At 42.2% G+C, this 27,936-nt stretch overlaps 1 protein-coding gene across 1 annotated transcript in view; it reads right to left on the reverse strand.

The window, feature by feature from the left end:
- Window positions 1-27,573, reverse strand: part of LOC149801647 (uncharacterized) — a 37,425-nt gene extending 9,852 nt beyond the window's left edge. Inside the window, exon 1 of the mRNA XM_089955919.1 lies at window positions 26,834-27,573. Coding sequence (XP_089812045.1) covers window positions 26,834-27,044 — 211 coding nt within the window. The 5' untranslated portion in view covers window positions 27,045-27,573. The remainder of the gene's footprint in view (window positions 1-26,833) is intronic.
- Between the last annotated feature and the right edge of the window lie 363 nt (window positions 27,574-27,936).

Genomic DNA, 27,936 nt, shown 5'->3' on the forward strand with positions numbered 1-27,936 from the left:
TCGTTATGCAGGCTACAGACAACAACCTGGATTCGGACAAGAAACATTACACATGACACAGGCACAAGCTGGACTCGGACAAGGATCGTTATGCAGACCAAGGGCACAAGCTCAGACAAGGATCATTTTGCAAACTGCAGGAACAAGTATCACTCAGTATACTGGCCATAGACACAGGTTAGACTCAAGGAGGTATCGTTATGCATGAAAAAGGGTACACCCTGGAGAAAATTCGACATGTAGACCCCAGGCACAAGTCAGACTCGGACAAAGATCGTTATACAGACCACATCCACCAGCTTTGACAAGTATCGTTATGCAGACTGCAGGCACAAGGTGGACTAGGACAAGGATCATTACGCAGACCGTAGGCACAAGGTGGACTAAGGCAAGGATCATTATGCAGACCACAAGCACAAGGTGCACTAGGACAAGGATCATTATGCAGACCGCAGGCACAAGGTGCACTAGGACAAGGATCATTATGCAGACTGCAGGCACAAGGTGGACTAGGACAATGATCATTATGCAGACCGCAGGTACAAGGTGCACTAGGACAAGGATCATTATGCAGACTGCAGGCACAAGGTGGACTAGGAAAAGGATCATTATGTAGACCGCAGACACAAGGTGGACTAGGACAAGGATCATTATGCAGACCGCAGGCACAAGGTGAACTAGGACAAGGATCATTATGCAGACCGCAGACACAAGGTGGACTAGGACAAGAGTAGTGAATGGGGTCACCCTACGTACAATGGGAATTAGCATTACAGGGACCCCTGGGTCACTCTACGTACAATGGAAATTTAACATGGCGAAAAATCGTGGGTCACTCTACGTACAAGGGAAATTTAACATGGCGAAAAATCGTGGGTCACTCTACGTACAAGGGAAATTTAACATGGCGAAAAATCGTGGGTCACTCTACGTACAAGGGGAATTTAACATGGGATTTTTTTTTTAAATTTTAAAAAAAATTTTTTTTAAAAAAGGGGTAGGCAATTCAAAGACTATCTCTTTTCGAGAAATATGGGGGCCCTGAAAAGGGCCTTTGGGTTTTTTCTTCTTCTTCTTTTAACTTCTTAACTTCTTCCACCATCCTCTTATTTTGTCCATCATTCCTTTCTTCTTTTTCTTTTCTGTTTCCGGCAACCAGTCCGGGTGACCCATGGCTCGGAACTTCTCTTGGATTTTCATCCAGTTTGCATTTAGTTTCTCTAGTTCTTCCTTTTTCTTTCTATTTTCTTCTTCTTTTCTTTCCTTTGACCACTTTTCTTTGATCTTCTTGACCTCTTCGGTCAGCACATTCCTCATTACTTCTTCCGCTTTCTTAAGCTTGTCTAAGCCCCACTTCACAAAAGACCAATCTGTCCATTCCACAATGTCTTCTAAAAAGCACCTTACACTTGTCACATAAACTATTGCTTCTTTCAACTTACCCACTTTCACATACGGTGGGTTAATTAAACCTCTGATTCTCTTCTCCTCATCCTCTATCATTTCTTTTACTATATCGATGGCTAAGTGGAGGCTGGTTACTTGTCTTGAGACGAAGTCTTTTGTCACTGCATGCCTCCATTCCTGTTCAAGCCTTTCTGCTACATTCAATCCATCCACCATCCAATACCAACTTCCCATAAGGTTGTTGTACAAAGCTGAAGCTGCTGGCATCTTCTTGTTTGCTTATTCCGTAGAATGGGCTCCAATGGCAAACACTGTTAGTTTTATACTTAAAGTGCGAACGTGAAGGAAAACATCCCCCTAAAAACATAAAATTGATATTACCTAGATCATGACCTAACAAAGCGCGTACGTGAAGGAAAACATCCCCCTACTTTCTCATTTCATATAATAAAACCCTAACTTTACTCTTCACATACGCTAAGAAACCCATAATCTACTATTCACACAAACTTACCTGAGCTCTTACAAACACAAACACACAAACGCACAAACTCATACCCTCACACTATCTTAAAAAAGAGTTAGTGTTTATTTTCACACTACTCTACCTACTCACATTGGCAAATTAATAGTTATTTCTTTTCTAGACTATTGAGTAGCCCTGAAAAGGGCTGTTTTTTTAAACTCCAGATGCACCTATCTAATGGTTGCACCTTCCTGGCCTGGCGCCGCACACGCATCTTCTTCCCCAGTCTTCTTTCACCTTTCTTCTGGGGAGCGCAGAGGGAGGATGATTCGCTTCAGCACCCCAATCCTCTGTTTCAGGAATATTAAACGACATCATCTCTTCTCTTTTCTTTTCCTCCTCTTCCCTCCGTCTTCTCTCCTCTTCTTCCTTCTTTATTCTTGCTTCTTCTACTATAGCCTCCGCTGATAGTTCGTTTACTATCCGCCTGGCATATTCCAGGTGCATCTGGAGTTCTAACAGTTTCACTATTCTGCTAGTCATTCTTCTGGCTGTGTTGATCAATCAACAAGGGTAGCTGGACTGCCGAACGAGTTTCAATTTATACTGAAAGCGCGTACGTGAAGGAAAACATCCCCTAAAAACATAAAATTCATCTTACCTAAATCATGACCAAATTAACAACAACGCGCGGACCTAAAAGAAACACTCGCTCACTTTTTTATGCTACCCATCACTTCAATAGACTATCCACATACGCAAAGCAATCCGATATAACCCTAAATATACACCTCAAACAGCCCAAAAAACAAACATCATTTTAATCTACTATCCACACCAACCTACTTTATCACTTACTAACACAAACACACCAACACATACCCTCAAAATTTTTAACAAAGAGTTAGTGTTTATTTTCACACTACTCTACCTTCACACATTGGCAAATGGATCGTTACTTCTTTTCTAGAGTATTGGTTAGCCCTGAAAAGGGCTGTTTTTTTTTGTTTTGCTATGGCATTCTTTTTTAGTTTCTAAGAATGCGATGTCCTCTGAGGATAGACTTTCTGGCAATAGGTCTGCTTCTTCGGAAAGAGAAGAAGAATTCTTTGGTGTCGATACGACAATCGACAAAGCCTCTCTCAGCTTCAGGTTGCTGCTGTTGCTGCTGCTGTTGCTGTTGTTGCTGCTGTCTCTGAAGTCTGTACTTCTCTGTCCATTCTTCTTTCTCCTTGTTCATTTCTTCTCTGAAGAGCTCTTCTATCAGGTCTTCAGTGATTTTTAACATTCTCACATTCTCTATTTCTTCTGGCTTCGGTATCAGACTGTGTCTGACCCTATGCAAATTCACGTAGGCTTCGTTGAGCTTAGCTAGTTTGGAGCACATCTTCTTAGGAGGACGAGTCGACAATGGATGGCTAGACTGGGAACAACCCGGTTCTTAAAGTTAAAGCGCGGACGTGAAGGAAAACATCCCCCACACGGTTTTCGAGCTGCAACGTTCATGAGAGGGATAGTAAGAAATGAAAGAGCATCAATCCAATATTCTTATAGCTAAACAAACCACAAAGGCATTTTTTTCAAAACACAACATTTTTATTCAAAAATCACTTAACACTAAACAACAACAACTCTAACATTTTTTAACATCAATCCAACACTATAACATCTAACAATTTTTTTCAAATCACAAACATTTTTTTCTTCAAATACGATCTACTTTAAACAGGGCTGACAACGTTGTGAATGAAACTGTGATTTCCACTGTTGGAAATCATTAGGCCATTGATGGACACTACGTTTCCTAGCTTGAGACAAAAGATAAGCATAATGGTCACAAAACCATCGATCTACTTTCACATCGTTTCTAGCAGAAGAACGAGGATCAAAATGAGTCACTAAATGTTCTAAGGAATAGCCCAGGCTGCGATGATGCAGAAAATACACACAGTACTGTCCACACACCAAGGAATCTGTGCCTTGTAATTTCACGTTATTGAATCGGGTGGTTTGAGCATTTCTTCTCATAAAGTCGATGATATCGTCTTCCAAAGGGGGCAATCCGTACGAATCGAAATATTCCACACATCCTTCTTGAGGAAAGTAGACGGCTACCCAGTGGGTTCCTGGGAGATGACTTTCGTCCGTGTTGATCACGTAAGCTTGATGGTCTTTAGGTTTGCGATGAGGGAGTTCATCTTTAGCACAGACGACAGGATTCCAAGAAGCCGTATACGAACTATGGTTCAAAAGGTAATAAAGTTCCCAGGTATCCATTGATTTGTGTTTTTTTTTCTTCTTCACAGGTAATAATAAGTCGTCAATTCGATCCTGACTTTTTGCTTGAAAATGTCTGACGAATAAACGGTTATTCGTTCTGTTTCCTCACTCTGATTCAGGAGAGCTTCGATACGATGGATCTCTTGAGTGGTTAATGGTGGACAAGAATGTTCACGCAAGTCTTTATACCACTGGTGCAACACGTCTTTGTTTGAGATGAGACTCCAAGCTTCGTCCAGATACTCGTCCAATTTTTCTTCTTGACTCAACATCAGGCATTTATCGTGTTGAATTTGACTGGGATGATCGTTTTGACATCCATAACAATTTTTCTTGATCAATTCCGTCATTTTGTCGACCAAGTGTTTGGCAAAACAGGAGACTAAATGAGCTTCTTGTTCTGGCCATCTCGACTTCATCATGACAATTTCTTCGTCTTTGTCTTGGGATTCTCCTTCCACGGTCTCCTCACATTTCATGTCCAAAGTTTCTCCACTAGGCAAAGAGGGATAACAGTCTTCCATGGCTTCTAGTAATCTAGAATGACTTCTCTCAAACTGTTGATTTCTATGGTATTATCAAATTCTGCATACAGGATGACGTTCACTGTATCGTCCAGTGGCTTTGCAAACTGAAGTTCCACACGAATCTGGCCGGATTTTATAGGGTGGAAATGTCCTTCGTCGCTGCCTTGGTCTGGAGTGAAATCGAAAGCCCACAAAGCATAGCCTCCTGCATAATCGTCGTACGTAATGCCGTGACTGGTGTTGGTTCCTAACTGGCCCGTGGCTTCGTACAAGGACAAGTACGATCTCAAGTAATTGTTCTTGGTAAAGTCAGGTTCGAAAGGTCGGGTACACAAGGTCTTGCCATCACGACTGACTTCGATTTTCTTCACGTTGAAGTGCTGAAAGTTGAAAGGATTTTTAGCGAAGTGTCCGTTGAAGGTTGAATTCTCGACCATGCCAAGGATTAAACGTTTGGGTAACTGTCCTTGAAACAGATGATCTTCGATCATGGAATGATGGTTAGCGGGAATGGTGAACGTTTTCACTTCCACACGTCGTATGGGATACTTGGCGGTTGTTCTGCTCAACGTTTGACTGATGTCGTTACCTACTTTGGGTAACACTTCCACGCGTCGTACGTAGAGTTTGGCCTCTTCGATTTTGCTTTTAGGAGCCTTAGTAGCATCAGCCAACAAATGGAAAGCGGTACTGCTTCGATTCAGTCTGAGGCGGACATTGACCCCGTTCAGCAAATACTTCTCTTGCAACCACATGTCCAAATGCAAACGATCCATCAGTTCTAAACTCCTCTTCTCTAAGATTTTGATTTCTCTTTGCTCAAAACCACTATTGGTTCCATCTACAAGGTCGAACTTGCCCGCTTCGTCAGGTTCCCACAGCACACAGGCATTGAGATGGGTATCCTTGGCATCTATTCCGTACGTCAAGAGATTTTCCAGGTAGGCACGGTAAGGGTAAGTATCCATGCTGCTGCTGACCAGTTTGTTATTCAAGTACAAGTCCACTGAGCTGAACAAGGAATGCATGAAATTGTTGACGGGAGCTATATTCTCAGTGTCATCTATTCCACCATCATCCTTATCTAGAACTTTGACTTTCAAGTACAAGTAACTGCTATTCAAATCGATGTAATCTTCGGGTTGTCCTTTGATTTCAAACTCGATGGGAGCGGAATCGGTCAATGAGGAGACGGGGTGAAATTCCACCCACTGAGATTCTTGCATGGTCATCATGGTGGGGGGCATGGCAAACAGATCCAGTTCCGTCTTGGAACAAGCGCAAGACTCTCGGTGCATCATTTTTTTTGTTCTGTGTCTCAATAATCGAAAACGTCTAAGTCTCGAACGGTTCTTCTTTTCTTGGCCTTTCTCGCTTGAAGTCTGGTGAAAGGGTGTTTTCTTCTTCGTCTCTTTCTACCTTGTCCTTGCTGAATGCCTGATTCGGTAGCGTGCAGGGCATTTATAGGTGTGTCTCGTCGGCCCAAAATGTCTTTACCCGTTTGCAGCAAGACATTTTTGCCTGCCCTCATCAAGGCTTCTTTAGGGTTTTGTTTGTCGATGATGACATTTTGGAGAAATTCTTTGCCTTGCGTCAGTGCCGCATCTTTCAAGGCGTGCAATCCGCGTGTCACCATCGGTTTCAACACCGGGGCCACCGAACGAAAGGCTGATTTTAACATGTCTCCTAAACCGTGTCCTCGCTGTCGTGCAACCCCTCGGTACACTGGATACATGACTTACTTACGAATCGTGAGAAAACCGTTTTCGAAAATGGAGTTTCACCGTGACTTTTCCTTTGGTGAATGGAATATTTTGTCCCAAATCTCCTTTTATAGTAATGTTGACCGTGTCCAAATACGACTTGCTGACAGGCAAATAGTGAGGATGGACAAATTCGCGGTGGACGTGGTAAGTGTTTCCACCTTCCTCGTCAGCGTTTGCGGCAGAATCCACTTTGAAAGGAATGACACGCAGTAACGGCACGGAGGTGTGTCCCACCACGTTGTACTCCACCACATCGGAGTACACAAACATCAAATTCAGTCCTTGGTTCAGTTCTACCGGGGTACGAAATAACTTGCTAAAAGACTCGTTGTCGTAAACGCTGGGTAATTCGTTGTTCTTGAGTATGGTCATTCTCAGGTTCATGTCTCCGCCCAACATGTCAAACAATTCAGGACAAAATAAAATGGACAGGGTTTTAGTCCGTTCAAATTTCATCAAGAAGCGACGAGCTACTTTGTGGTACTCCATGGTGACACTTTTGTTCTTGACAATGTCAAAAGCTTTCCCAAACACGCCATTAAACTTGGTAGCTATGGTGTTGACCAAATGTTGACCACTAAAATAATAGCCTGGGAGAATGGACAAGTGGTAGGTCGACTTTTGAGTTTTCTCATTATAGGTTTTAATGTCAGATATGGTAACTCTCTTATCCAACTCCTGTTGCAATTGCTCGTCAAGAACTTCCACATCAAATTTATTTTGATTGGGAAGGACATTGAGGACTTGGGTCGGGTGAATCATTTCTACTAAAGCCACTTCCCAATGGGCTTCGTGATCTAAGGGGATGGCTTGAGGTAATTTGGCCGTGTAACAGCACAACGTGTTGTTGGGAAACACCTCCATGGAACTGTCACTGGGTAAGGTTAAGTAAAATTGGTTTTGGTGACTCATAATTCTAGAGTTCTGTGGCTGTCCGAGGGGATATTACTGGACGTCAGAGGCGTGTCTCCGCCCAAAATGGGGTTCTGGTTGTGGTTGTTGGAGTGGTGACTGGCACTGGCACTGGACACAACGTTCCCGTTCGAGGAGAATTTCAGGGAGGGATTGGGAAGCAGGTAACCGATGCAACTGCTCAATAAAATGGTCCACAATTGTTTGTCTCCTTGTTGCAAACTCAAATTGGCGATGGCTGCCCCGATGACACAATACACCACGAAGATTTGGCAGAAAAAGACGATTTGCGTTTTAGGCACACGTTCTCCACACCACACCCACAAGGGTTGTTTTTGTAAATCTTGCACAGAAGAACTAGGGGAAGAAGGACTGGTCGACGTAGCTGCGTCTGCTGCTGTGTGAAAGGGCATGATGGTCACTTCTTCTTTTTATAGTCGATGACTTGCGAAGCGTCGATCCAAGAATCGAAACTGGGTGGATATCCTTTCCAACGTACTTTGACTTCTTTGACACGTCTTTTGCCCACTTTACGGGTTCTGCGTTCGAGAATGCTTTCGATGTCGTACACGTCGTCTTCTTTTTTGGTGACACGTTGTAACTCGGGCAAATAAAACGTTCCTTTGAGTACTTCTCCGTTCATGTCTTCCAATTTATAGACGGCAGGATGACGGCCATGTACTCGTCCAGTGACGCGAAACAGTTCGGTCGTCCAGTTAGGTAAGTAACCTTTGTCGAAAGTGCGTTTGGTTTTGCCAATGCGCACCCAATCTCCCACGGTCAACTCTCCACTTTTCTTGGGGACAGCCCTCGTCGGGGACGTACCGAACAGGCGCTCGAACACCAGCACTTCGTTGTCGGGAGTCACGTCTTGCGGGGCACGTCCGATGCTTCGATGGTAAGATTGGTTGTACGCTTGCACCAGGTGCGGTAAGATATCGATGTACTTCAGAGTGTGGTGATGCGTAAAATATTTCCACATGCGTTCTTTCAAAGTACGTTGAAAACGTTCCACGATACTGGCTTTGGTTTCGGGATTCTCGGTGGTAAAAAAATGAATGTCACGTTTCTTTAATTCTTTTTGGAAAGCTTGGTTCAGAAATTCGGTGCCTTTGTCCGTTTGCCATCGAAGAGGGCGACGACCGCTTTGTTTCAACACCCGTTGCAGGGCTCGCACTAACTCGCTGCTCGATTTGGAAGTCAAGGGCACGACCCAGGCAAATTTGGAAAAGACGTCGATGACACAAAACAAATATTTGTAGCCGCGATTGTAGCTGGCCAAATGAGAGACATCGGCTAAATCGGCTTGCCATTGATGATCGATGCCTTCCACTCGGGTGCGACTTCTGGCAAACTTGCGTCGAATGGGTTTGTGTAAAGTGTAGGTAGCTTGTTCTTGTAACCATCGTTGCACTTGAGGTAAACGGAGACTTTTCAGTCGAGTTTTGGCAGCACGATACAATTTTTGAACTCCTGCGTAACCTGCAGGATGGGAGGGATCGTAGTAAATGCTGGCTAAGACTTTTTCCATTTTTTGTGTTGGTTGATGTGTTAATAAGGCACCCACTCTTGGAAGAGGCTACTCTTTTTCTCTTGGGGTATTTTCTTGGATTGCAAGGCTTTGCGTGTGCGACCAGCAATAGGTGTCGAAGAGGAGGAGGATGTCTGTGCAGGGGATATCTGTTCTTGTTTCACTTCTGTCTTCACTTTCTTTTTCTCTTGTGATGAAGAAGGGGTGGCCATCATCTTTTTAATCCATCCAATTCTGGAGGTAGGTGGTGTTGTTAACTTGCGTACTTTTTCTGGTGGAGTTAGAAACCCTTCCTCTTCTTCTTCTCCTTTTTCTGTCTTGACCACTGGTACTGGTACTGGTACTGGTACTGGTGATGGTGCTGGACTTTTCATCAAGGTCTTAAAATCTTTCAGAGTGGGTAGAGCTGTTTCGTCTAAAGCTTTCTGGTGAAAGAGTTGCAATCGTTGCAAGAGTTGACCGTACTTTTGCGATTTTTCTGTTTCGGACAAATCTTGGCGATCCATCAAGGACTGCAATTCGTGTTGTAACTGGGACATTTCGCTCAAATTGGGATTGGGAGGTAAATGCGGGGTGCGTTGTTCTTGCCACCGATGGTATTCCATCCATCGTTTGTAAGGCACTAAAGCTAGTTTTCGTCCTTCCATGGGGTTGTCAGGGATGAATTCTGAGATCTTGGGACTTCCGAAGGCCTTTTTATCTTGCTCCCATCAGTCCTCCCAACATGGTTCCCAAGACTCCTTTTAGTATGGGGCCTAACAAGAGAGGTAAAATGCCTCCACGTTGGACCAACATCTTCTTTTTTTGACGAATGGGAATTTTCTTTTGAACCATTTTCCGAAGAACGTGACGATGTTTGCCTAAGCATTGTTTCTGGTGTTTGGACAAAGGGATCGTGCCTTTCAAAACGTTCAAACAACATTCGCACACGGTATCGATGACCTCTTTGGAGGCCGTTTGAATGAGTTTTTTTCGTAGGGGTGGAGAAGCTTTGGACAGGACAGATAACAGGTCCCCATGTTTGGCTAAACGTGGTGGCAGTCCTTTCCTTTTTTTTCCTTGGGGTTTTCTGGAGGGTGACATTTTTGCTTGTGGGTTCCGGGACATTCACCGAACAGACACTAACGTCGATGACTTAACGCACACCCTTTTATCTTTTTTTTCTGGGACTATCGCTTTGTCATAAAGGTGACAATGTTTTTCCGAAAATCGCCAAGGAATCCTCCCCTTTGTTGACGCCTCTTTTTCTTGGAACGACTGTGTCTTTTTTTAGGGTAACGTCGATGCTTGGCTAAGCGCTTTGTCGGATGACGCGTCTGCCTTTGTCTCTTTCTTTTGTGGCTTCTTGGAGGTGACATCTTTTACAAGTTCACTGATACCCCCGACTTGGTCACAGGTCTTTTTATACTGGAACTCGTCGCCACTGATTGTCTTTACGTTTTATCAGTTTGAGGACAGGCATGACACGTCGTGCAGGGGTACGTAACGGACTAAATCGAGCCAGTTCTTGCTTGGACAAATCCAGTAAACTTTGTAACATGCCCGATCTTTCATGGACTTTGATTTTGGGAGAAGGTACTTTGTGAGCAGCAGCCACTGCCGCTAAATTGGAAGGTCCTGCCACTGGGGAAGTTCTTTTGGGGGTCATCAACGGAGAAGTTCTTGGTGTGATCAACGTCTCCAAGTACTCTTCAGTTCCTGGTGACATCAACGGAGAAGTGGACAAACGTGAGGCTGCCGGAGACGCTGTGGCAGGTCGTGGCTTGCGAGTGTAAGGTTGCGTCCTGGCCGAAGTGCCTCTCTTGCGACTAGTTTTCTTCTTCTTCTGTGGACTTTTCTTTTTCTGGGGACTTTTTCTCTGTTTCTTTTTCTGGGGGCTTCTTTTCTTTTTCCGGGGTGATGGTGGTGGTGTCTGGTAAGAGGAGGGTCCTGCCACTGGAGAAGTTATTCTTCTTGGGGACCTGGTCTTTTTCTTTTTCTTCTTGGGGCTTCGTTGGACTTTTGTCTTGGGGATAACTTTGGGGGCATTAGGATCCCATCTTAAGAGTGAGCGAATGATGACCCCTCCTAGAGTACCGCTCCCTCCAGGTTTCAAAATGATTTGTTTTTTGGTTTGAGTGTCGATGCGGGGATCGGCCAGTTGGACCAAAGCGACTTTGTTTCGATCGAAAAAGCGTTGGGTTTGATGAGGAATCTGAATGATTCCTTGGAGTAATTGACGTGCCGTCACCGTGAACCATCGTAAGACTTCTTTGAGACTAGCTTCTAAGACACGAGCTCGTGTTTGTGGATCTTTTTCTCGACTGATGCCATACAAGGCACGAATCAATTTGACGGGAAGATGTGACTGAAGGGACGTCATGTTCACACTGTGTGAGACAGACGAAAAAGGGTCTGAGGTTTTTATAGATTTTTTTATGGGGAGTGAAATGAAGTCGAGGACGGAGACGTGTACAGGACAGGCCCTCCGTCTTGGCACCAGTGGTGAAACAAGTGGGTACGAAATCGCAAATCCTCGGGATTCGTAGGTTTCAAATCGACGAGTAAATAGGCGTGTGGCGTTTGAGTGGCATCGTCGTACGCCTGAGTCAGCCAAGGCGTTCCTAACTGTTTGGCTAAAACTTGCACTTGCGATTTATCTCGAGGGCTTTTAAACAAGACCACGTAATGCGCATTGAGACTGATGGTGCGATGGGCTTTACTTTGTTGAAACAAATTTTGGGTGATGTAAATGACACTGGCATTACGGTGATGTCCTTTGCGCGTGAACCACAGTTTAATTTCTTCTTTCTCTTCTCCTAACATGTCGTCGAAAATGACCAAATGGGTTAGACGGGAGTCAGAGACGATGCCATCGTCTTCTTTAGGAATGCCTTCCACAAACACGATGGAATCGCCTTGACTTTCTCGCAAGAGGTTGTACGCCGATTGCCACTCTTTGTAACACCACACGATCCGTTGAGGGGGCCGATCGATCAAATGATGTTTATGTTCGATCAAACGTTTGACGAATTCGGTTTTGCCTGAACCGCTAGGTCCAGCAATGAGCATGTTAAAGGGATGGCGAAGATACAAAGCCTCCCAACTGGCACGATCTAAGTGTTCGTCGATGACTTTGACAGTAGAGGAAGAGGGAGCAGAGACAGCAGAGGTAGCCATGGTGTGAGAAATGTCACTTGTGACACGAAAAAACAAACAAGACAAGAGTTTATATACTTTTTCAGAACACGTTTATTGAATGTTTCAAATATGAACACGAAAGACAAAAATACATACAACCCAAATAGTGATGTACAGGAATATAAAACACAGCAAAGCGATCAAAGTGGAATATAAACAAGTGTCTGTACAACATGTTTTGGTTAACCAAGATGTCCTAGGGACAGTGTGTAATGTTCTTACAGTCTCTACATGAGGTATTGTCACACAAGTGTCCTCCCGGAATGACCTTTCAGGCATGTCCATGACAGTCCTGTCCTGAAGCGAGTGGTTGTTCTCGGTGACGGGTTCTTCTGGCACCGTCACTAACACGGGTTGAAAAGTAACTTTTTTCCTTGAACAACTCTTGTGCATACTGGGCCACTTCTTGGGTCCAAGCCTCAAAACCCCCCTTTTTCCAATCACGAACATCTGTCCAATGAGGGTGTAAGTCACAAGCTACACACACATCGTCATACACGTCTTGGGTTGCTAAAAGTTGACGAATCTTTTTTTCCTGTTGAGGTCGAGAAGTATCCAGATGAAAACGCAAGGCTTTGAACAAAAGGAGTTTTTCGTGACCATTTAAGGCCATGGAGGTGGTAAGTACTGATCGTAAAGAGTCCACAAAGAATCGGCTGGTAAACGAAATCCCAAAAAACAAGTCACTAAGACACACACCACTTGTCGTCCAAAATTGAATGGATATAGTTGTTGTAATAATTGATGGTAATGATCCACGGTTTGAATATGGTCATTGAGTTCCTTCCACGGAATCTGTTGGATGACATGTGACATAAACCGTGGCATGGCAGCCTGTTTTTATATTCTCTTTTTTTCGGATGCAATAGACGTACTTTCTAGCCAGAGATCTTCGTTCTCCAGTAGGGAATCTAAATCTTGCATACTGTAACCGAAACGTCAGAGTTCGTTTAGGTGTTTCCTCTTCCTCTAAGTAGATTCCACGTAAAATATGTTTGTAATCCTTTAACTTGTCTTCCTCAATGCGTTGCACTAGGTGAATCTCGAAGTAACCATAATTATGAACATGTCGATCATTAGCGACCTCAAAGTGTTGAACAATGTCTGACCATTGAAAGAATTTCTGACGAATCAGTTCTCTTATACCATTCAGGTACCAGTGGTTAAAGATCTGGTGACGTAACGGATGCAATTGTTCTTTACGTTTCACTTGTATTTTCACCAGCTCTCGGTAAATGCGTTCTCTCAACTCCACAGGCAAAGCACGAATGTTCTCTAGCAAAGTATCCATGAATAGGTCATACTAAATCCTCTTTGGTCTGACACAAGAAATGTACTCTTTGCACAAACATGGTTTCACTTCAGTGTCGAATTTAAATCGTTGAGTCACTAATCTACACATGACAATTCGTTCAGAAGTTTCCTCTTTCACCAAGTTGACATTGCGTGAAAGATGTTGGTAATTCGTTAACTCTTCCTCTGGAATTCGATGCAGTACGTTTACAATGTAGTAGATAGAATCGTCAATACCAAACCATTCCTTTTTATAACCAGGAGGTCGTTGATCAATGTCTGTCCAATGGAACACTTTCAATTGAATCAGTCCTTGTATAGCCTGAAGGTACCAGTGGTTCAAACACCGGTGACGTATCGGATGCAATTGTTCTTTACGTTTCACTTGTATTTTGACCAGTTCTCGATAAATGCGTTCTCTCAACTCCACAGGCAAAGCACGAATGTTCTCTTGTAAAGTATCCATGAACAGATGATTATGGTAAGAAGTTACTTCAATGTCTCGGTCCCACTAAGGGTAAGTAATGACAATTCGGTGACCATCGAGCATGTTCTACGTAGGCCGAATCTTGCGGTTCCCAGTGGTGAAGTGACACACCGCAACTGAAGCACTTGACTTTATCTCCTTCGCCCAAGTAGAAAAATCCGGCTCTGGCTAATTCTTCGGGGGTCGGTCCTCCCAGATACTTTGGCCATTTTCCTTTGAACGATTGAAGACGATTTTCAAAGTCGCAGTATTCCGACAAACGCACAGGAAACGAATATTCGTCTTTCACAGGTTCGTTTCGATGAGGGTTGAGTGACATGGGTAGGAGTTTACTCAGGGCTGGATGACATCCGTAAGGGGGTAGACGTGAAGGTGGACATTCCCCTTTAAAACGAAACCCAGTAAAATGTCCAAGAGGACGAGCAGCATCACTTTCGCATCCCACAGGTCTGACACGCACAGCATCACTTTCCATCATAGGGGTAGGGGTACTAAAGTTCCCATGATGCTTTACGGCATCGCTCAGGTCACAAGGTACAGCATCGGTCCCATCGCAAGGCTCACAATCGCACTCGTCTGCAAACTCCGTTACGCAATTACAATGGTAACCACATGGACAATCGCAGTTTCCTTCCGGACATTTTCCGTCGCAATGCATGGGTCTTATCCATCCAGTATTAGTCACACTAGAGGAAGATACAACTTTTTTACAATCCCCAAACTGAAACGATGTCTTTTTCAAAGTATTCATCTTGTTCGCTCGGTCTTGGTAGTCACAATGAACTATCGATCTTGACCATAGCCCCTTTTTTATACTAGTCTCAATGCAGTCTCCAACTTGTACATCTTTCCTTTTTTACGTTTTTTATGTCCTGTTCTGGAAGGTACCGTCTCTAAGGTACCGTCAACATTGTACCGTAGTGTGATGGGTGGAAAGGCCATAGAAAGGTAAGGGCAATTCGGAGACCATCGAGTATGCTCCAGAATAGCTGAATCTTTATAGATACATAGATCCATTCGTAACTTCAGTCCGCAAGCGAAACACTGTACCTCGTATCCCAATCCTGACTCAGGTCCCAAGTAGACAAATCCTGTTCTAGCTAAAACATGCGAAAAAGGTAATCCTTCCTTATCCGTAGGCCATTTCTGAAACGTGTCCAATCGACGGGCACAATCACAATAGTCAGGTAAGAAGACTGGAAAATGGTAGGGTTTGAACTTGGAGTTCTCATCGGGTTTCTCACTCGATTCTTGCTGTGACGAAGTCATCTTTCTGGTGGGGTAACTATCCTCTTACAACCAATGTTTTATACCAACGTGTCCATACGGTAAGGTGAAATGATTGGGAAGTCGAACTCGCTTCTGGTACACGATTTGATAGACTTTTTCCAAGGGCCGACTGACGATGTGGTGAGTGGGTAAACGTACAATCTTGTTCGGTTGATAGGTGGTCACTTTAAAGTTTCCATCCTCTCCCGATTGCAAGGCTTCTTTCAATACCCCAAAATTGACCACTCGACTGGTACGATAATTCAGAGTCAGTCCTTTCACTTTGCACGTCGTGTGCACTTCTCCTTGTTTGTCCCGGTATTCGTAGCCGTAATTTTTGGGACCGCCACTGACGAAACTTAGAATCTTGTCGTCGGGATGCTCGTCTGTCCAGGCTCCTAAACGGTCTCCTTCGATGTTAGGGTGATGTTGAATCGGGTGATGGATGTAAATGCAACTGTCCGTGTCAAAGTACAGGACGCGTTCTTCTAACAGTTCTAAAGCTTCGTACAATTTTAAGCGAGCATGAGCTGTCACGTAAGCCGCAATGATGACATTTCCAAAAGGGTCGTCTTGTACAAAGTCCAGATCTTCTTCGTAATTGACCAAGATCAAATTCTCTCGAACGACGTCCACGTGTTTCATGTATTTGGTTTTGTCGTGAATCATCTGGAAGTAGCGGGAAGGTTCTGTCAAATATTCCGTCTTGGGTAAACACGGTCGTTGTGCCATTTTACCCCACAAGCAATTTAACATCACTTTGGCAAACGATCGCCTGCCTTCGTTTTTCTCGATGTGGTCTAAAGTGATACCTTCTTGTGCGTAATATTTCTCTTTGAATTGTATTTGGTCTTCGGGAGTGTGACACCAGGAAGGATAGCCGCTAGCTTCTTGCTTCAGTTTCAAAAAGGCATCCACGTAGTCTGCGAAAATGCCTTTCTGCGTGGGGTCACCCTTGCGGTACTGTTGTGTCTTGGGAAAGTGGCAAATTTCGTACACTTCTAACAGTTGGTATCCCATGTCCAGAGCTTTGAACAATTCTACGCTGACCCAGGTTCCCGTCAAGGCCCGTTCTTCCTGGCTGTGCTGACAAGGCTGGTCTTGGTTGCACGTTTCGGCACAAGTACGGCACAAGGGAAACATCAGTTTGCCTTGACAATGGTGAGGTAAGACGGGATGGTATAGGTTCGTGGGAGGCAAAACTTTGCACTTGATCAAGCCTTCGTATTGTCGAATGTTGACCAGGTCGATGTGTTTCGTCAGCAATTGCGGGTGCCCTACAGGAAAGCGACAATATTTGCACACGTAGGGATACAGCGAACACACGTCCAAGTATTTGATTTCTTCTCCTTTCTCTTCGTCGGCTTGGTACAGCAAACAGGTGGCATTGGTCCTTCCTCCGTACAAACTATCCCTCGGGTTCAGCGGGTCCATGAACTGGTAACTTTCCACGAGACGTTTAAACTCGGGATCGGTTTTCATACGGTGATCGTACTCGTGTTCCCACATTTCCACCACTTGGTATCCTTCCTGTTCTAACTTTAGGCGTCGCTGACAAGTGTCCTGGTACAAGTCTTCCATGGTTCGTTGCAAAAACTGATTTTTAGTACCACGGTCAGGGTAGCAGACGGGACATCCGTGAAATAAGCAACCGTTAAACTCGTACACGATCTTGGGGTTTTCTAAGTCCCAGCCATCGACCGAATATGTTCCGATGGTCTTTTCGCCCCCTCCGTTGCGGGCATGCTGAATCCACTTGTCTTCCTTGTCGCACAAGTAATGTAACCAACGTAGGGCTTTGACCGAGTATTGACGTTTGACAAAGTGGGTCGTTTGAGGACTGATGACAGCCACGGTGTTTTCAGGCATGAATCGTTGTCGATACACTAAGGAACACGCTTTGGCAATGGTGCAAGCTTCTTTCAAAGGATCGACCCCTCCGTGTTCCATGAACAGTTCTCGAAATTTTCCACAGCAACGCCGTAAAATGTCCACGTCGGAACGACAATACTTTAGCATTTCTTCCTGAAAGTCGAAAGGGTCCGAAGCGTGAGCCTGGTACCAAGCGTAGAAAGCTTCTCGTTGTTCGGTACGCATGTTGTCGGGGTCGTAATAGTGAGCCTCAGGTAAATGGGGTAGAACGGCGTGTTGATTGGCTTCCGTATTGAAAAAGTGTGGAAAGTACCCTTTAGCCATTTCTGTCATTCCAAACGTTTTAGGCATTCGACTCAAAGGCATGGCCAAATAGCTCATCGAATCTTTAAACTGTACTTGTCCCACTTGCATGAAAATGATTTTGGCTCCGTTCAAAGTCACTTTAGGACGCTCGGTGCCTTGTTCCGTATAGTACCTCAAAAGAAACTGTCCATCGTATCCGGAGAAATTGTGAGCCATCACCGTGGCATGACGATGACAATCTCCGTAACGTTCGATGTCCTCTTGGCTCCACGTCTTGTCGATGGGGTCTAAGACCCATTGTGCAAAATCGGCTAACGTGTTCGGTCCCCGAAAGATTTTTTCACGTCCTCCAGGAATCTTGCTGCAGTGAGGGCAATGACTGAAGATAGGTTCTTGAATGCACTTCTCGCACGCTCGATGAGCCACGCAAAAATTAGGAATGTGAATGCCGGTCTCTTGCATGCATTCGAAATCGAAAAAGATGAAATTGCCTTTCTTCTTGTGACCGTCCTCTTTCTCTGGTGGGGGTTGGTATTTTTGCACGTAACATTGGTGTTCCAAGTCCACGATGTGGTGACAAATGTGACATTTTTTCTTTCCTGAACATACGTGTGCCTTGACACTATTGGTACGTATGCCTTGTCCACACGCGGGGCACAATCTCAGCAGTTGACAAGCGCATTTCTTCTGTGAACCTTGCGTCTTCAAATGTTGTTGGTAACAGGTAGGGCTGACAAACGTGCGCAGACAAGTGGAACAAGGCACTGGTTCTTCGCTCAGACAGGGTGGAGAGGCCAAACATCCTGAGCATTTCCATCCACAATGTTTGTGTTGCTCTCGATTATTATAACCATAGTCACATTTCTCACAATAATAAACATATCTCAGGAATCCAGTGATACTGGTAATGGTATCGAAATGGTCATCGTGATGATAAAGGTGAATGTATTTTCCGTCCTTAAAATCTTGGCCTCGAAACAATAGAGGCCCGCGCATTTCTTGAGGGTGCACTTTCAAGGTGTATCGTGGAGCTAGGACATCTTGCAATTTTTGCATCTCGGGAATGCCACAGGGTGTGTCTTTGGGCAGTCCGGCTTGTTGTAACAGGAGTTCTGCTTCGTTTCGTTGTTTGGCTCGGTCGGAACGTTGAATAGTGTTCCAGGTTCTTTTCCATTCTACCGTGTCGTTCTTGTTGGCATAGGTTCGTCCCACCACGATGGCACGGGCTAAACACATCTGGTCATGAGGGTTGTTAATTCGGACGAGACTCGTTTTGGTGTTGCGAAGGTCGTCCACCAATAACATCTTTTTGCGTCCGGTCCCTTGAGGAGGAGAGACGTGGGTCATGTCCAATGTGGCTTTTCCATCGGTGATGTCAAACTGGTCATTAGATTGTTGCACGTGTTGAATCTTGTCCATGACTTTGGAAGCGGTCAATTCTGCAGGGGTGCTAAACTCGATCCAAACAGGGGATTTCAAACCGTCGTGTTGTATGGAAAGTCTCAAGCGGTCGTCTTCTTTGGGTTGACATTGTCGCTTGAGTGCAGTGAGCAGAGAATCCCACACTCCGGTGATGAACCCTTCTGCTTTCTCTAACGGTACTTCGGACTTGAAATCTTTAAACTTCACCGTGTATTTGTAAGCCGTGGTTCTAAATTTTCTAGAGGAGCGCTTTTCCGTCTCTCGAATGGAATAGTATTTTTCAGGGTTGACTAAGGGTGGTGAACTTGGTTTAGAGGTTTCAAATTCTGGTTCACTCATGTCCTCTTCAAAATCACTGGCATGAATTTGTGCCAAGATCTCAGCCCTGGTACGAGGCGATAGATCACGTTTCTGCCTCTTACTTTCTTCTTCTTTCTTCTCGAATGAATGGGATCGTTTCATCTTGAAAGCAAAAAGTCAAATGACTCAAGTTCAAACACCATAAACTACTTTATAGTCATAGCAGACCAGCGTATATAAAAGGGTGTGTGTCTTGTCCTTTCACTATTCATTTCACTCTCGAGCCGAGCACAACGATGGAAGAGACTGACCAGATGGAACGTTTCGTCAGAGCTTTGCGAGGGGTCATTAGAAAATTCTCTTCAGACCAGCCTACGGACTACTCTCCTTCCTTTAGAGATAAAAGTCAAGATACTTGCTATATCTGTCAGAAGAAAGGGCATTGGTCTTCAGAGTGTCCAGACCGTCAAAAAAGAAAAAAAAAAAACAGGGGATAAAAGAGACAAAAGTCAAGATACCTGTTATTATTGTAAAGAAAAAGGACATTGGTCTCCAGATTGCCCAAAAAAGAAACAAGAGGAGTCAGAAGAAAAGAGGAATTCTTCAGAAGAAGAGAGGGATTCTTCAGAGGAAGAGAGGGATTCTTCTGAGGAAGAGAGGGATTCTTCTGAGGAAGAAAGAAGACAGGTGAAGAAAAAGAAACAGGAGAAAAAAAGAAGAAGGGAAGAAAGCGAGGAGGAAGAAGAGGAAAAGAGTGTGACGGTGAAGAAATTCAAAAAACGGAGAGACTAAACAAGGAGAAAAGAAGAAATTAATGAACTTTTAATTAAAGTGTTGGGTTATAAATTGTGAATTGGATTGTAAAAAATGGAGAAAAGAATAAATGAATGATATAAGGTAAGTGTCTTTGAGTTGTGATTTTAAAATAAGAAGCTACACTCACGCACTCATACACAGACACGTATTAAAAGGGTAACATGGGTGAGTTTTTTTTTTGAGTTATTGGCAAATTGAAATTGTATTTCTTTTCGAGAAATGTGGGTGGCCCTGAAAAGGGCCTTTTTTCTTCATGGTGTAGGGGTGAGTTTAAGCAATCAATTTTAACTGCCTTAAGCCTTTGCCACGGCCAAGGCCTACTTCTGGACTGCGTAATGTTGATGATGATGATTGGGTTGAAATCACTAAGGGTGGTACGGTAGGCTTAGTCACAGGGTTGACATGTTTGGCTCGGGAAGGTCGTATTCTCTTCGGTCGTGATAAAGAAGTCTGATACATTTGTTTCAGACTTCTTAACTCCGCTAAAATGTCCAACAGTACCGTGACCGTTTGATTTTCACCCTCTTGTTTCTTTGCTGCTACTTCTTCTTGCTGTTGTTGCTGTTGTTTTTTTCTTACCTCTTCTTCTTGTTGCTGTTGCTGTAGGAGAAAAGTCTGTTCCGCTTCCTTTTGTCGTTGTATAAATTTCTCCAATTCTTCTTTCTGTCTCTGTCTAAAATTCTCCACTTGCGGTAATGAAGAAAGTAACGAAGGTTCCGGAACAAATTCTTGCGAGGAGAGAAAATCCACAAAATCCCAATTCACCTCTTCTGAAAGTAAGTCCGGGTTCCCTTGGGCAGTCTCCCCTGCTGGTGCACCCCACTGGATCGTTTTCTGAGTTTCCGTCATGTTGAATCACTGTCGCATAGATTGACTGCACACAAGCGCTAGCGAATCTATATTGACTACGTGACGTCACAGACTGCTCTCTTCGGATTGGATGCGAGCTGACTGAATTCTGTAACGCGTGTTCGGATTGGTAAATGAACTCAATCCGTTTCAATCCTTCCTCCGCCTATAAATAAGCGCCGTTCAATGCATTGATTCACCTGTTCTCGTCGCTTCAAGATGTGGACTACAGTTGAGTCATCCACCCTTGTGTCTTCCATGATGTTTCGGACAGACTTGCTCATGTATGTCCGATCGAAGTGGACCGTTGTCCACAGGACAAACACCAGCCTGTGGATACGTAGGATCTACGTCGAAAGACAAGGATGCCTGAAAAGAGTGCTGATGTACGGACCAACAGTAAGACGCAGCCTAAGGACAAGAAGAAGACCAATGCGGTGCCATTTATGTTAATGAATACATTAACATAAAACCCAAAGGCCCTTTTCAGGGCCCCCATATTTCTCGAAAAGAGATAGTCTTTGAATTGCCTACCCCTTTTTTAAAAAAAATTTTTTTTAAAATTTAAAAAAAAAATCCCATGTTAAATTCCCCTTGTACGTAGAGTGACCCACGATTTTTCGCCATGTTAAATTTCCCTTGTACGTAGAGTGACCCACGATTTTTCGCCATGTTAAATTTCCCTTGTACGTAGAGTGACCCACGATTTTTCGCCATGTTAAATTTCCATTGTACGTAGAGTGACCCAGGGGTCCCTGTAATGCTAATTCCCATTGTACGTAGGGTGACCCCATTCACTACTGACAAGGATCATTATGCAGACCGCAGGCACAAGGTGGACTAGGAAAAGGATCATTATGCAGACCGCAGACACAAGGTGGACTAGGACAAGGATCATTATGCACACCACAGGTACAAGGTGCACTAGGACAAGGATCATTATGCAGACCACAGGCACAACTTAGACCGTTACAAGAATCATTATGGAAACGTCATGCACAAGCTGGACTTTGACAAAGATCGTTATACAGATCAGTACGATGTATTTTTCGGTGCCTCAGTTTGCAGTATTATATTTTTCAATCGATTAGCTGATGTGAAATATAGATTAGGCGTAAACGAATTATCATTTGTATTATTATTAATTTTTATTATTATTATTATTATTATTATTATTATTATTATTATTATTAAAGATGTATGCTTGTGAAACTATCGCTCAAAGCGCACCACATTAATAAAGCGGCTGTAAAAAAGAACCGATTATTGCATTGAAAAGGGATCGGATGGGGCGGATTGGTTAAATTAGCAATATTTTTGTTAAAATCTTATAATAAGTGACGTCAATTATCAAAAGGTCAGAATAGTACACTGGAGTTTCATAATAAAATTTAAGAATTTAATAAAAATTAAAATTCCTGTATTTTTTTCCCTTTGCAAACGGTTTCTACTCTAAGTCATTATAAATAATATCTTTAAGTGTTTCCTGCATGATGTTAGAATATTTAGTCCTGTCTTTGTTATTCTTGTTTTCTTGTCAAGATAATCACGTCTGATCACCACATTGTTTATTTCACAATCTAATGTTTCGCTCACAGGCTACATAAATATAGACATGGAGAAACGTAAACAATTACCCTAGAGCCTAATCAGACTTGCGACCGTGATCAGTTACGTAAAGGCTCTCGCTAATGCGCTCTCAAGGAATCAGATTGTTGCTTAGCTAAATGAACTGATGAATGATATGTACCAACAGCTTTATTAATTGTTTTAAAAAGAGAAGTACGTTACATTTAGTACTTGCTTTATACAGACATTTTGGAACACGTGAAATTGAAATTGAACACCTTTATATGGTAAAGCCAGGATGGGTATGCGAAGAACAGCTGTTTGTTTAAATATTATCAAGAAGAAGACCGATTGACTAACTGGGTTCCTTTTTATTGTGCGCAACACACTCTGGCTTTAAATGGGTGTAACTTTATTAAAAAGATATTTTTGCCCCAGTGGCGTCCATAGGGTTGGTGTCACCCGGTGTGGTAATTCCTGATGTCACCCCCATGGATCTGCTTCCTGCACAAAATTAAAAAAATATTGTATAGACAGTCACGTGCGGTAACTCATGGTGTCACCACCATGGACTTCCTTCCTACACATAAATTCAAAAATGCTATAGACAGTCATTTTGGTGTCATCCTTTCTGATGGTGTCACCCAGTGCAGTCCGCACCCCCTGTACCTCCATAGTGACGCCGCTGTTTTTCCCATCCCAAAATGTTGCTAAAATTCTACTCAGTAGTGCCGCTTTAAGGCATGGTTCATTATAAAACAGAGCTGTGTCGTCGGGATTAAGTCAGATACGTGCTACACGGTTTCTCATGGTGGTATTCAAAAGTTGATTTTTGACTTGTTATCCATCCATCCATCCATCCAGCTGTCCGTCCGTCCGTCACTATGTCCATCCACCCAGACATCTATCCATCCATCCATCGGAACAATACAAACCAAATTAAAAGAAAGAGGAAACCATGTCTACACTAAACTGTTTCAATCACTTTCGAACCATTGGCGAGTTCTTTCTTGTAAGTATCCCTGCCCGGGCTCATCCGACGGTAGGATTCAAACCTGCACCCTTTCGACAGAAAATAAAATCAGAAAAGATAAAGAAAATTTGCTATGATTGGTTACAGTTCATCAATAGGAAATAGTTGAACAACACTCTTGATTATCCAATTGATACGGTTTCTGAAAGTTATCATGAAGAAATCTGAAGATTATGAAGAAAAAAATTTGTCACAAAAATGTGGAACATATTTTTTGCAGATCATTTGGACACGGCTGTTATCAATATACCATCCACCATTATATGAAGGTAATGCAAATGACTGTAACCTATATATTAAAGGAGGAAGACTTACGTTTTGGTAAATCTGAGACAGAATACTCCATTATACCTGCGTAAAGCAGGCCTACAAAATCTCCGGAAAAAAAAAACGCCGGATTCTCAGGCTTTTTAGCACCATCTCAGAATATTCGGATTTGTATAAAAATCGCGGAAGTTAAGGTTCCCAAATTGTGAATAATGACTCTGGTGTAATTTACACATTAGTCTGGTTATCGAGTTTGTGATCGCTTAGCCGAAAATAGGGAAACAAAACAGAGCGTGTATTTATGACAATAAATTTGACTGGAATCACGTATTTTCATCAACCAATTAATGCCCATGATATATGTTGGGAGGCGATTTGGAATTTCCTGTAGACTCAATTGGCCATTATTTGATTACTAACAATCAAGACAACAAAAAATTATGATTGATTTATCGGCAATTCCTTCTTACAAATAACTTTAGGGGGCGCTCACCAGTTATTATGTACTTTTGAGAGAGTGACGTATGGAAGAAGTAGTTGTTTTCATTTGAAACATGCACAGCGGAGAGAATGTTGGCATACCTCTATGTTACTTTGATGTGTTGAGGCTAACATTTCTTTGGATATTGTACTTATGGAAATCGTACATGATCTAAGCACACTGGTAACTAAAATGACTTCTCCCTTATGCTAAAAAAATCAGCCTGAATTAGTCTTAAGTACACTATCTTTAGCACCTATTAAAATAGGGAAAATGAATTTTGTCAAACTAGACGATACCAGCTTCTGAAAGTGCAATGGATGAATTACTACATATATAAAATGTAAAAAAATGTTATCGGCTCTTTTTGAAAAAATACAATTTACCTCTGAAGTTCAAGAAGTGAAAATGACCAAGCGGAGCTAGCAGTTTTTGAAAGATGCACATCTGGAGTAAGGCCAAGCTGCATTCTCTATAACCCATATTGCACCCGTGAATCATACACCAAAATAAAGGGAATTAAAAGTTCTGTGAACAATACCTAAGATATACAAGGTCTTTTTTAAATAGCCAGTATAACCAGCGAGGAAACCACGGTGAAATTATTCCTCTTTAATAGTCTAACCCTTGCAAAATACGAAGCTAAAAATCGCCACCTTAGAGGCCTACTAAATATATACGGTTGCTAAATAAAAATATCAGGATTTCTGATCAAAAAGTTTTGGCAGGCTTGTTAAAGTAACTTGCCCAGTCAGAATACATAACTTTTATCGTAAGTTAAATATTGAAGCTAAACTAGATTTCGTTGACATTTAATACTGAATCGAAGTACCGCTTCGAAACTAATACAAGGCATTTTCCATTCAAGATGAACCCATCAACGTTTTACATTTAATGCTTATACATATATTCGTACCGTTTCTGTATATTGTGAAAAATCTATTTGATAGTTTTAAATATATTTAATTGTATACGTTATAATTTATATTCAGTGGTTCTGATGGAAAATATGTGGTATGTTCAGGTCGCAAAAGCAAAAAGTTTGTGTAGTCAGTAAACAAATCCTTACATGTGTGGCCATAAAGCTTCCGGTATGTCATTAAAATAGAAAGTATATCTCTGATTAAAATCCACTTCTTATTCAAGGTCAGGTTATGGATATTCCAACCATCTAACACGCCTCATTACATATAGACAACCATAACTAAGACTGACTCCCCTCTCTCCTGGAATTCGCTTTTTATTCTTTTGTTATTTCTGTATGAATAACAGTTGGCTCAGGGCCTCAATTGGTGAGGCCATAAGCTATGGGAAGCTGTAGAGGCCCTATCTGGTATGTGTTAACAGAGAATAAGACTGTGTAACAACTGGACTTGGCAATTTTTTGCTCATTATTACAGTGTAAAATATACTGCGTAGATAATAATAGTGAACATATTATGCAAAAAATCACGGGTTGAATTATTACTTAAATATAGAATATAATAAAACTGTAACAATTTTTTTTTACAAAATCTTAAATTTTGATAGGTCCCCTCAGACTGTGAGGTCCTAAGCTGTAGCTTGTTTAGCTTATACCCCAATCCCTGAATCGGCTGTTTATTATTTGATTATTTCCCTACAAATTTTTATAGAAAAAGCCGAATAGTATATTGACAGTGAAAACTTAGTCTTTCCAAATCTGTTCGTTTCATTATCGTACAGGTTTACAGAGGAAGACAGGTGATGGGCGTTATTTCTTCCGATACTTTTATTTCACCTACTTTTCCATAAAAAAAGGCGTTGACAATAACATAAAAGTGATGATAAATACAAAAGATTCTTGGTTTAATTTCACCGCTAAGAAAATGTCGAACAACACGTTGTCAAACAGATCCACTGAACCATCGGGGCTGCTACATCTGAACACAATTGTATTAATATAAAATACAGCTTCATGTGAAGCCATGCAGTTTTTAATATGGACAGGGAACCTTTTGATAACTCTTAAGATAAGAAGGCTTCATTATACCTGCTTCAATGTAAACTGCACCGCCATGTGAGGTAGATTACATTTCAATTGAAATAATGAGAGTTAAATAAGCTTTCGATTACACCTATAATTGAAATCGAAGACCCAGTACTGCTTCGACGCTAATACTTTGTAATTTCCATTCAAAATGAATCCATAAGTCAAATTTTTATACCTAATGGTAGGTGAATACGAAATTATTCTTTTATTCAAATAAATACAATCTGCAACTGCCTGATATTGCGCTTGTCCTGATTAGAATGTATTTAACTTTAGTCCTTCATTAATAAGAAGAAAGAAAAAGAAGAAAAAAAAAAACACGGGCTTTCTATTGATGTTTGAAATATAAAAATGAAGATTGACACGATAATGCCGAATTTAATTAATTCATGATGCCAAGAAAGAAAGAAAAGGTTAGAAAATATGGCAAAGTCATAACATGCCCCTCCTTGGGGTAAACATTAAACGAACATAGAACTTAAAAGGGCCATGGTTGCGAGAAATGAATCAATCAATAAAAACAGCGGAAATTATATTTCCGTCATATTAACCGACGTTGCTTGATAGATTCTGATCATAAAACCAGTCATGAAGAGGAGTGTCACTTGCTCATACCTTGAGTGAGTAATTATGTAAAACTGCAAGTATAGATGAAAAAAAGAAAGGATGGAAACATAAATGTATAGTGAATTTTGAACTGAAATTACTCCAAAGATTTGTTGGGATTCTCTCTCTCTCTCTCTCTCTCTCTCTCTCTCTCTCTCAAAACATAAATATAAAAGGTCTAACCGCTTTTTAGAGCTTCAGCGACGTCGTTCTCCGTGCACGCTGTTCCCGTGCAGGCACTCATTCTCCACAGTCCCACCCTGATATAACTACTGGAAATCCTGTACACCATCCAAGAAGTCGTAGCAACACCCACTATGTCCAGCACCATGGCTATTGACACGACAATAAGGGCAAACTTCGCCCAGCTGGAAGCATCTCCACAGCAGCCCATGTTTCAAAGCAACCCTCGAGGTTCCTTTGAATAAGCCCAGTCTATTATCTTCAAACTTCCCCTAAATTTCTATTACATTAGACCTGGAGTGTGCTAAAACAAACCTTAAAACCAAAAGAGAATGAGATTCTCAAAGTTGCATTCAAGTTTCACTTTTTGTGAACGTACAAACTACTTTATATAACTGTACCCTTATTTATGTACTCTATAAATGGTTCTTCATTCCAAGCACTTTTTTAATACGTTACCAGACGCTAAATCGCCCAGGTCAAATTACATTGAATTGCGAAGAAACCTGACAACCGACTTAATAAGTTTTTCCAACCAGTAATCAGGAATGCTCACGATTGGGAATATCGTCTGTATAAGACTGTAAACTGTTTGTCACGGATAACTGAACATATAACATAATAAACCCTCTTTTATGAGTTCTTTAAGAATACGGTCAATGTTACTGTGTTGCTGCATAAATTAAGTTGAAGAGTAACCCTTTCAGTGTGTCGAACTTGAACCACATATCGTAATATTAACCCACAGTATTGGGATCAATATATTTCTAACCACTAAATTAAATTTCTTTTCCTTTAACTAGTTACGCCTCATACATGAGTCATCTGGAAAACTGGTCTACTGTATGTACGCATACGAAGTTAGCGGTAAGTTTGACATTCGCAGATCTACCGTCAAATTACATATCGGAATACGTCATATTTCATGGACTTTAATCACACTCTTCAGATCTACAACTGCAACCTTTATGAAATATGCGAGTAGGTCTGTGAAAAGCAGGAACCCCTCGACTCCACCTCCAAATGAACCAAAGAAACAAATACAAAAAAGTAGAAAAAAAAGGAACAAACACAAAAACAATAAAACCAAACTCAACAACCAA

The sequence above is a fragment of the Sinohyriopsis cumingii genome, chromosome 4 (assembly GCF_028554795.1).
Source record: "Sinohyriopsis cumingii isolate HCF-2022 chromosome 4, ASM2855479v2, whole genome shotgun sequence".
Taxonomy (NCBI): Eukaryota; Metazoa; Mollusca; class Bivalvia; order Unionida; family Unionidae; genus Sinohyriopsis; species Sinohyriopsis cumingii.